This window comes from Notamacropus eugenii, chromosome 1 (genome assembly GCF_028372415.1).
Source record: "Notamacropus eugenii isolate mMacEug1 chromosome 1, mMacEug1.pri_v2, whole genome shotgun sequence".
Classification (NCBI taxonomy): Eukaryota; Metazoa; Chordata; class Mammalia; order Diprotodontia; family Macropodidae; genus Notamacropus; species Notamacropus eugenii.
In genome coordinates this window covers 419,540,804-419,552,192 of record NC_092872.1, presented here as the reverse complement: position 1 = coordinate 419,552,192, position 11,389 = coordinate 419,540,804, and the positions used below count along the sequence as shown (strand labels likewise).

General features: G+C 43.3%; 1 protein-coding gene across 6 annotated transcripts in view; it reads right to left on the bottom strand.

Moving 5' to 3' along the window:
• The window catches only part of CEP250 (centrosomal protein 250), a 53,191-nt gene that overhangs the window by 12,326 nt on the left and 29,476 nt on the right, over window positions 1-11,389 (bottom strand). For all 6 annotated transcript variants that reach the window (XM_072631358.1, XM_072631361.1, XM_072631360.1 and 3 more), the window contains 6 exons: window positions 10,633-10,771; window positions 7,427-7,775; window positions 7,037-7,158; window positions 4,684-4,804; window positions 4,073-4,194; window positions 320-2,836 (listed from right to left, as the gene is read on the bottom strand). In XM_072631358.1, coding sequence (XP_072487459.1) covers window positions 320-2,836; window positions 4,073-4,194; window positions 4,684-4,804; window positions 7,037-7,158; window positions 7,427-7,775; window positions 10,633-10,771 — 3,370 coding nt within the window. The remainder of the gene's footprint in view (window positions 1-319; window positions 2,837-4,072; window positions 4,195-4,683; window positions 4,805-7,036; window positions 7,159-7,426; window positions 7,776-10,632; window positions 10,772-11,389) is intronic.

Genomic DNA, 11,389 nt, shown 5'->3' with positions numbered 1-11,389 from the left:
ACTCAGGCAGTACCTTAGAAGAAAGCATGGTCTTAGGGATTTGGTCTTCTTGCCCAGCTTAGGATTTTTTTTTTTTAAACTTCTGATAGGAATCTGGCTTTTCTCTGAGGCACACTAAATACCTGGCATGGAGTGAGCTAGCTCTCCAGGAGGAGGCTAGCTTCTCTTGGCTAGGCATGTTGAAATGCCAATGCTTTCCTGAGCTCCTGATCCCAGACCGCACTAGCCCCAGAATGCCATGTGACTCTGGGAAGCAAATGATTCCTGAGCAAGTTTTGTGGGACCCTTTTTGGCCACCCTTCCCCACCCAGTAACTGACCTGAAGCTGCAGGTGTTCTGTGTTTTGCTCCATTCCCTTGGCCTGTAAAAACAGGGCTGCCTCATGAAGGTTACAGATGCTGGCCTCACTCTCAGCCAAAGAGCGTGCCAAGGCTTGGGCTTTCTCTCGCCACTCAATTTCCCGGGCCTCTGTTTGCCTCAGGGCATTCTTCACTCGCTCAAGCTCCTCCTGAAGCTTGGTCTCTTCCATGGACAAAGGTGATATCTCACGCAATGACATCTTCATCATCCCCATCCCACAGGCTTCCTCCTCCTTTTTCTCTGGGCTGTGGCTTTCATTGTGACACTCCTGCCCCTGTCTCTGGTAGACCTTCTGCAGCTGGATGACTTCTCTGTCCTTCCTAGACAGGGACAGCCGGAGATGCCTGAGATTCTCTCTCAGGCCCTTGTTTTCTTTTTCTTCCTCCCCTGTACCTCGCTGGCTCAGGGCTGCCTCTTGCTGCTGCCCCTTTTCCTTGAAGTGCCTCAGCTCCCAGTCCCTCTGTGCCAGGGCCAGCTGCAGCTGCTGGACCATCTCCTGGTGCTGCAACTGCTGCTCTCGGATCTCATTCTCTCGCTCCCTCAGGGCCTCCTCCAGGTGCCGGGCCTGTATCTGACAAGCGTCCAGGGCTGCCTGCAGAGCAGCTACGCTGACTTCCAAGCGCTGGCTTAGTTCTGCCTGCTGGAGGAGCTCCTGGTCTTTCTTCTGAAGGGAAGCCTGCACCACTCTGAGGGCCTCCTGGAGGGCCTGGACCTGGCCTGCTGTGGCCTCTTCCCACTGCCTGGCCTCTGCCTCCTGCTCATGTCCCTGCTCTGTACACTGCTGTCGCAGGACCTCCAGAACCTTCTCTTGTTCCTGAAACTCAGCCCTGAGATCTCCCAGCAGCTCTTCCAAAGCTCGGACCTGCAGCTCTGCAGCTGTCTGCTGTTGCTGCACCTTCCAATTTTGTTCCTTGTGGGTCTCAATTGCCTGCTCACGCTCCTCCAGGGCTGCCCTGGCCTGCTCCAGGGATGCCTGCAGAGTGCTCACCTGCTGTTCCTGGTTCTCCTGCTGCTCCTTCACCTTCTGCCGGAGGGATTCCAGGTCTCCCTCTCTGGCCCGCAGGACCTCCTGCATGCTCTCCAGCTGGTCCTGCAGAGCCCTTTCTCTGGATTCCCCTCTTTCACGGGCTTTCTCAATATGCTGTTGCTGGGTCTCCAACTCTTGATCTTTCTGGGTTAAGAGCAGTGTCATTTCCCCAATCTTTCTCCTGAGGCCTTGCAGCTGCTCTTCCCTCTGTTCTCCATACTGTTGGAACACCTGGATCCTCTCCCGCTGGTACTCAACCTCCTTCTCCTTGTCCCTCAGGATCAGCTTCATGTGCTCCAGGCTGCTTCGCTGAGCCTTGGCTTGCCCCTTTTCCTCTTCTTCCCGCTCTATCATGAGTTGTCTCTGAGACTCAATTTCTCTGTCTTTTTCCCTCAAGGCCAATTTCATTTGTTCAAGGTCTTCCTTTAATAATTTGTTCTGCAACATTCTTTGATCTTCCAGGGCCAGAATTTTCTCTTCTTGTAGTACCAACTCCTGGCCTCTCCTCTCTAGTTCCCAAGTAAGTTGATCCTTTTGTTTCTTGAGCTCCTCCATTTGGTTTCTGTGAGATTTCATTTCTTGGCTTCTCTCCTCAAGATCTGCTGTCAGGAGAGCACTGTGGTTTTCTAACTCTTTAATCCGTTTGTTCTGTGACTGTATTTCCTGATTCCTCTCCTCCAAGTCCAAAGTTAGATGGGTCAGAGTACTCCTCTGCATTTCTCTTTGATTCTCTAGGTCCTCAATCTTTTTTTTCTGGTATTCTATTTCTTGATGATTCTCTTTTACTTCTAAACCCAGATGTTCAAGAGTGACCATTTGGTTTTCTAGATCTTGAATCTGTCCTTTCTGGAACTCTATCACTAGTGTTTTCTTCTGTAAATCCAGAGTCTGATGTTCCAGGATGTTTCCCTGAGTTTCTTGCTTCTTCTCAAACTCTTCAATCTGTTCTCTTAGTGATCTTATTTGGCCCTCTTTCTCCTCCATGACCATGGGCAGATGTTCTAGCTCAGCTTTCTGTTTCTCCAGCTCCTGGATCTGCTCTCGCTGAGATTCTACCACCTGACTTCTCTTCTCTAGGTTCAGAGACAGATGTTCTTGCATCACTTTTTGTGCTTCCCTCTGCTCTTCCAATTCTTGAATTGTTCCCTGCAGGGCTTCCAGCTCCTTCTCTCTCTTAGAAAGGGATCTAGTCAGAAGATCAAGATTTTCCTGCAAGGCCTTCTCTTGGGCCACCTGCTGTTCATTCCTCCTCTTCAGAGCCTCTGCTCTCTCCCACTCACTCTCTGCTTCCTCAATCTTCTGTCTCAGGGCTGAGTGCGCTGCTCTCAGTTCTTCTTCCAGGGCTTCTATGGCACTAGCTTGTGCCTTAGTGGCTGCAATTGATGTCTGAAGGTGTTCCACCTCCGATTCTAAATTTTCCTTGGCTGCCCACAACGTTTCCCTTTCATTCTGAAAACAGAAACAGAACTATCTTAAAAACTGGACTGCTCACTGCTACTATCCACCCTGGAGGGCAAGACTGGAACAAATCATTTCCAGTTTACAAAGAAGGTCACTGACATAGAGAGACTTAGGTCTGAAGCCTTACTGCTTTATAGGTGAAGTCTGGACTAGAATCCCGCTGCAGAATCCTTGGACTCAAAGGAACGTCAAGAAGAAAAGCATTCTGTCTTTGGGCATGTCAGCTTTCCAGATTCCTAACTTAGTGCTCTTTTCACCTAATTCTGCCATCTTGGAATTCTGGGACATTAGTATTTTGAAAATAATGCTGCTCCCATCCCAAGGGCCCTTAGAGAATGGCCAATTGTAGGCCATTCTATCCTTTGCCAATTAACACTCACTACTGCTTGAAGCATCACCTCTGGAATTTCATCATTGTAATTCTTATTAGGTTAGAATAAGGCAGCACAGAGTCTTAGGGGAACAACTGGGAAATTAGGGCCAAATTTTTCATCCTCTAAAATTATTTATGTAAAACTGGAAGATGATTCTTGTATTTTAGCTGAACAATGAAAACTATAAGAGACAGGGCCCCAAATTCTCCTATGTAACAGACATCTTAGTTGATCAAGATTCTTCTGTCTCTATCTCACCCCAATTCCCGTTTCCTAGGAAGTCACAATATTAAATCAGTATCTTTCTAAATTAAAGAGCAAACATACATTAAAATCAACTGCACAAAAAAGAAAACAGCGTTTGCCATATGCTTGCCACAGATGGAAGTGTTTGAAAGAATAGTCTATGTTGGGGTAGTACCTGAAGAGGTCAGCAGTACGGAAGAAGAAACTGAGAGAGACCAACTCAAAAAAGGGATGGGGAATAGAAGTTAAAGTTTGAGCTATGGCTGGCGTTAAGAGCAGCTCTTGTACCATACTTTATATTGCACAATGCTCAAACAAAATTCTTGCTCAGAGAAGTTAGGGAAAGAATTGAAGAGACATAAAATCCTTAATTCAGAGAAAACAACTGAATGAGGATTCTTCAAGGCCTTGCTAGTAATTCTTAGAACAAAATACAGGTAAGGAGACAGTGGGCAGTGAGAGGTCAGAATTAAATTTGGGGCAGGTTATGGTTTGGGATCTGGACTGCTGGGGAACCAGGGCCCTTGGCTCCCTGGAGACCATTGTCCCAGCTTAGAAGGGAACTTCTAGAGCAACCTTGGCTCTGGGGCAAGAACCATCTCACCTGGGCTTCTGCCCTTTGCTGCTCAGCACTCTTCAAACTGCTTTGTAGGGAGGCTACTCTGTCCTGAAGGGCAGCCAACTCTGTCTCCAAGGAGCTCTGCTCCCCTTCCCATTTCACTTTCTCTGTGGGAGGACAGGAAGGGGATGTAGAGAGAACAAAACAGTAAGGGGAAGCATGGAAAAGAGGATGAGAAGGGGAGTTAGATGGGAAAAAAGAAAAAAGGAAGGTTATGTGATTTTTACAAATGTAAAAATTTGGCAACTCCTTGAGTTCTTGGTATATCTCCATTCTCCCATCTGTTCTCATTACCACACCCCAGCACTGCCTCTAGCTACCATTTCAACACTGTTCTCAACTTGGTTGGGGCTCCAACATAGTCAACCTGTGCAATAGGGAACTATTGGATCTGGTGTGCTGAAGTTTCAAACATGCTGCCCAGAGTATCAATGTCCCTGATGCATGGATGTAGTGTTTTTAAAGGTGGCAGATAAGAAGCCTCCTTGGCCTACAGTTCATCCTCCTGGGGCATATAGCCTTACCTTTCTTTCTGCTAGCTATCATCCCTCCCCTGGCCTTATTCATTCCAGGGTGTACCAGGTCTCGCACCTTACCTTTCTGATTCTCGGAGAGCAACCTCTGAAGCTCTTGAACTTTGGTAGAAAACTCATTCCGTTCAGCCTCAGCTTGGGACAGACGCTGTTCCAGCTTTTCAACCTGATACTTCATATCATCCTATGGGAGGAAACAGGAAAAGTAGTCTTGGTTCACACCAAGTATTTTTTTTTTTTAGGTTCACAAGTGAGGGACAAAACCCTCACATATCTGGTCAGTTTATTTTTTTTCTATTAATTTTAATTTTTTTTCAATGTTCTACAATCACTACCATATAACTTAGATTATTTTTTCCCCTCCCTCCCCGCTCCCTTTCCCCTCCTTCCCTGAGATGGCATACAATTCTATATGGGTTCTCTATGTACGTTCTTATTAAATACATTTTCACTATAGTCATGGTGTGTAGAAGAATTGAAATGAATGGGAGAAATCATATAACAAACCAAAACTTAAACAAAAGAAAATGATCTGCTACATTCTATGACTGAATTCCGAAGTTCTTTCTGTGGGTATGGAAAACGCTTTGCCTTAAAAGACCATTGGGAATTTTTTTAAGTCCTTGCATTTTAGTGAAGTTCCAAGTCTACCAGAAAAAACTCTCACACATTGTGGTCGTTGCTGTGAACAAAGTTCTCCTCCTTTCACTCAGCATCAGATCATATAAGTCTTTCCAGGCTTCTCTGCAGTCTTCCTATTCATCATTTCTTATAGCACAATAGTATTCCATTATATTCATATACCACAATTTATTCAGCCATTCCCCAATTGATGGGTATCCCCTTGATTTCCAGTTCTTGGCCACCACAAAGAGAGCTGCTATAAATATTTTTTGTACATGTGGGATCCTTTCCCATTTTTATGATCTCTTGGGGATACAGTCCTAGAAGCAGTGTTGCTGGGTCAAAGGGTATGCACATTTCTGCAGCCCCCTGGGCGTAGTTCCAAACTGCTCTCAGCCCACAGCTCCACCAACAATGAACTAGTGTTCCCACTCTCCCATATCCTCTCCAACATTTACCATTTAACTGTTCTGTCATGTTAGCCAATGTAATAGGTATGATGCGGTGTCTCAGAATTGTTTTGATTTGCATCTCTCTAATCAATAGTGATTTAGAGCATTTTTTCATATGATTATAGATATCTTTAATTTCTTCCTTTGAAAACTGCCTGTTCATATCCTTTGAGCATTTATCAATTGGAGAACACACCAAGTATTCTGACTGGGATGAAGATAGGGGGAAGGGAAATTCAAGTTTGAAAAAATGGCAACCTCCATATGAGGCTAGGACCAGTTGTGTATGTTTCATCTCTTCAATTAGATCCAATTTCCTTGAGAAAAGCCAGAGACTATGTCTTTTACTTCTTATTAGGCCCACAAAGCCCATCATAGAGCTTTCTACAAGTCAGTTCCCACCAGCAGTACCCTGGGGAGTTATAGACGGAGTCATCAACGTCAAATAACAACTAGGAAAAGAACAGAATAAACTGGCTGGAATTGTTCAGTGTGCTACATTTCTGAGGTCAGCCTGGTTCTTTTCAAAGCCCAGAGGTTCAGGCTGAGACTAAGTCATTCAAGAGTTCTGGTCCAACCCTGAGATTGTTTCTGTCCTCCTCACCTTTGAGATTTTTTCCTATCTGTCTTTCAAGGTCCAACTCAAGTCTCTTTTCCTCCAAGAAGCCTTTACTAATCACTTCAACTTACAGAGAGTATTTTAGTATTCTTTATCTGTGTCATATACTGGGTATCATGTACTGCCCTGTGATAGTACCTATACTATTGCCTATTACTGTTAAATACTTATAAAGTTATTTTACTTTTTAGTCATATGTATCTTGTTTCCTTAATCAAAGTCAAGGCTCTGGAAAGTGGGACCATGCTTTATCCTTCTTAGTATCTCCCATAGTGCCTAACATGGAGAGGTCAAATACAGAATCACAGCACTGTAGAATGTTAAGGCTGGAAGGAAATAACAAATCTCATTTCCTTGTTTTATGGATGTAGAAACAGTAGATGTTCAATAAGTATTTCTGATTGGCTGGAAAACTAATTGGAGGGACCTAGGGATATAGCTTAGTCTGAAGTGCTGGGAACAACATGGGCTTAAAAGATGACATTCTCAACTTCTAGGAAGCTCTGGAATCGGTCTGGTCTCTCTGGGATCTTGAAACCAAAACTGATCCAGTCTTGGCTACCATGAAAGGGATTGAATCTCCATGAATTCCTGAAATGATCTCAAGAATGTGATATTAGACTTATATCTGCCTCCTTCTCCTGCTTCAGATAAGACAGGAGAACTAGAAGAAAGAAAGTAAGGCATTAGAGACTCCAAAACAAGAAATAAGGCTACACACCCGAGCATGACGAGCCCTCCAGAGATCTCGTTGGAGCTTATGAAGGGCAGATGCCACACCCTCAGTAGTGAAGTTAGTTAGGGCAATCTGGCTTTTAAGGAAATTCTCTGCATTCTCTTGTTCTGAAAAAATGAGAAAAGAGGTGTATTACCTTCAGAAATGGAAATCTCAGATAAAGGGAAGAAGTTAAAGTTCAGTCAGAGACCCCTCCTGCTATATCTACCTGCTCTCCCTTTGGCCTAGACTTAAAGGCTTCCCCCTCCTCCAGCAGTCCATTCTCCATCACAGAAATTTAATTCCCTTTCTTTCTCAGGGTCCCACTCTTGTCTCTGCACTGGGCCCCATGCTGCTCCTAGGACAAAATGATCAGTTTTCCAGCAACTGACTCACCTGGCTCCAACTCTTTGGGGCTCCAGGGAAGGGGAGAAGCGTCTCCAGCACCACTCAGCTCTGGCTTGCTCTCAAGAGCAGTTCCAAAGGTTTGCTGTAGGATGGAATAGAGACTGCCTAGCTGTGCCTGTGCCTGACGTCCATGTTGCTGCTCCAAAACCAGAGCCCCTACTTGGCTTTCCATACTGCACAGCTGTAGCTGCAGCTGGGCTGCCTTGGCCTCTTGTGTCCACAGCGAGGCCCTCAAGTGCTGCTCGGTCTTCTTTGATGCTTCCAACTTCTCTAAAAGTGTTTCTTGATCCAGAAGCAAAGCTTCCTTTTTCTGTACCTCTTCTTTCAGAAACTGTACCTGATGGGGAAGGAATACGCACAAGGGAGTAAGAAAAGAGGAGAGAGGAGACCATCTCTAGAGGCAGCTAGACTGTGCAGAAGGCAGAGCACTGGGTCTGGAGTATGTAAGGCCTGAGTTCAAATACAACCACAAACACCCCAGGCAAGTTACTTAATATTTGCCTCAGTTTCCTCAATTATGAAATGGGGATAATAATAGCACCTATCTCCCAGGGTTGTTGTGAGGATCAAATGAGATAATATTAATAATTAATATTAATTAATATTTATTCATAATTAAAATTAATTAAGTGCTTAGCACAGTGTCTGGCACATAGAAGGCACTATATGAACACTTATTTCCTTCCCCCATCTTGGAGAAAAGAGCTATACAATGATAGAAAAAAACAGAAAATACACTGATGACAGAATAAGGATCCAAAAAGATCCTAACAGGCTGACACAATGGGCCAATTAAAATGACCTTTAATAAAGATAACAGTAGGCTTATATTTTACTTTAAACAATCAGTTTCACAAATGCATGACATGAAAAGCACAGGTACAAAACAGTTTATCTGAAAAATATGTGAAAGTCTTCATGGATTACAAACTCAACATGGTGGGCAAAAAATGCTAATGTGATATTAAGTTTTATTAAGAGACTCGAAGTTGCTAGTCTAGAGGTGAGAAAATGTACATTGTGCCCTAGTCAAACTACTTCTGTGGTATTATGTTAATTTGTGTATGCCACATTTCAGGAAGAGTCTTTCTAAACAGGACAGTATCCTTAAGAAGGTAACTAGGATTGTGAAAGATCATTCCATAAAGAGCCTGGCTGAATGAAGTAGGAATGTTTTACCTAGAGAAGAGAAGATGTGAAGGAGACCTGATAGCTATTTTCATTGGAAGGGACACCAGGCAGCACTGGGATTTGACTTGGTATGCTTGATCCCAAAGAAAAAGAATAAGCAACAACGAGTGGAAGTTGCAGGGAGGCAGAGCCAAGGGTCAAGGGAGAATTTCTTTACATGAATTAGAGCCACTCAAAAATTCAATGGGCTGCTTCAGCAGGCAGTAGGGTCCTATTCACTAAAAGTTTTCAAGTAAAGACTAAATGACCCCTTGTAAAGTACGTTGGAGGAGTGAAGAAACAGACACAGACAGAGGCACACATATGGAGAGCTGAAAGACCAAGACAGTAAGAGAAAGGCAGAGACAGAAATGAAGAAGCAGAAAAAAGGGAAATCTAGAAAAAGGAAGATAGGAACTACAGGTAGGACTAGGTGACCTCTAAGTTCACTTCTCTGAGATTTGGGATTCTACACCATTAGAGGCAGAGATAGAAACTTCTAAAGAAACCCAAGTATAGAGGCTGAGGAAGACAACCAAACCTACACGTTCTCTGCTACAGAGGCATTCATACTCAGGGGCAGATTGGACTGGATGGCCTCTGTGGGCTCTTCCAACTCTGAGATTTTGTGATGGCCTGGGACCAGGCTTCTACATGCTTCTAGATGTTCAAGACAAAAAAATCTCAGCTACATTGTCCACAAAAGAGAGGCACACTGGACTTAGAAACAGGAGACTTGGTCCTACCCCTGACTCTGCCATAAACTATAACCACAGATGTTACTTTCCCTTTCTTAGCCTCAGTTTTCTTATCTGTGAAATGAAGGACTCACTAGATGATCTGTAAGGTCTCTTTCACCTCGAATGAGTTCATGACTCTAAAATTCAAGAAATACAAGGAGAAGCAAATTTGGCAAAGCTGATAAAAGAGAGAAGTAGTCCATGTTGGATAGGCTGAGAGAAGACAAGCATACTAATACGCTGTTGGAGCCATGAACCAATGCAACAATGCTGTGAAATTATTTGAAGTTGGGGAAAGACAGGCATACTAATACACTACTGGAGCCATGAACTAGTCCAACCATTCTGGGAAGCAATTTGAAATCATGTAAGAAACTGCCCCAATTCACTGACCCAGAGACCCTGGGCATATATAAATCCCAAGGAAGTCAAGGATAGAAAAAAAGGTTCCATATATACCAAAATATTCATAGCAACCATTTCTCTAGTAGCAAAAAACTAGAAACAAAATGGGTACCCAGTGATTGAGAACTGCCTGAACAAACTGTGGCATACAAATTCAATGGAATATTATTGTGCCATAAGAAATAATAAATATGAAGAATTAAGAGAAATAAGTTAAGATTTGAACAAACTGATAATGAAAGCAGCTAGGTAGTGGTGCAATGGCTAGTGTCAAGAAGCCCTCAGTTTGAATCCTGCTTCATTTCATCTCTTTAGGCTCATTTGCTCATTTGTAAAGATGGGAAAAATAATAGCACTTACTACCTCCCAGGGTCATTGTGAGGAACAAACCTTAAAGCATTATATACATTATTACAGAGTGAGATAAGCTGAATCAGGAAAATAATACATATAATTACAACACTGTAAAAGAAAAGAATACTAAAACGTGGTTGAAAGTGGTGTCTTGATAATGGCCAATTTTGTTCTCTGAGATGAAAGAAGAAAATGAAGCTCCCTCTTTTCACTGTAAAGATGGGGCAGTGCTAATGCTGCATGTTATATGTGGTTACTGTGTCATTTAGTTTTGTTTAAGAGCTTTTTACTGTTGTAAGGGAAAGCTTACTTGGTTGCGTGTGTGTTAGGGGCAGGCATATTCAGAAAGAACTATAATATAAAAATAAAAGACATCAATAAAGATTTATGAAAGACAACTTTAAAAAGTACAAAGTAGGCTATTGCACTCATGGAGAGGGACTGGTCCTACAAATCTAGGGGGTAAAAGCTAAGAAGGCCTCCATTACGAGAGTAAGGAGAAGGGCACAGGAGCCACTAAAGTACCTGGGCACTCAGCTGCTCCTGTTCTCCCTGGGCCTCTTTCACAGACTGGCGCAGGGAATTCAACTCTTGCTGTTCAGCTGAATCAGCTTCTTGTAAGATGAAGAGTTTTTGTTCCTTCTCTGCTAGTGACTGAACCAGGCTGCAAAAAAAAGGAAGATGAAACTGAGACCACTGTTACCTCTTCCTCTTCCGGCTGTCCATGTCTACAAAACACTACAAATCTAATAAAACAATGATTAACAAGTTGATCTAGCAAAGAAGACTCATTGGGAATATAAAAATGGTCCAATCTCAAGGAAACTGCTTTTGTTCTAGGTCTATCACCAAAGGGGGAGGTGAGTATTGTGAACCTAAGCCCAAAATAGACTGATTTCCTTTGGCTATTATTATCTGTTTTCCAGGTCAAGACTCTGACCTCTGACTCTCCCTGTAACTCCTGTAGCCAATCTCTCTTGTTTTTCATAACTACCTCTCTCCTCTACCCACAAATTCCTTGCTGGTCTCCTTTCTAGTTTCCCCAAACTACTCTAAATACTACCATTAGATTAATCTTCCTAAATACTGTTATTCCTTTGCTCAAAAATGTATGCAAGCTCTCCACTGCCTGCCACATGTGGTTCAGATTCTTCTTCCTGATCTTCAGGGTCTTCATAATCTGAACCTACCCTACGTATCTAACTCCAAACAAATTATTTTGCTGATCTAGTCAGGTTCTGTGATAAGTAGGCTCATTGCTGCTGTCTTTGTTCATATTGAT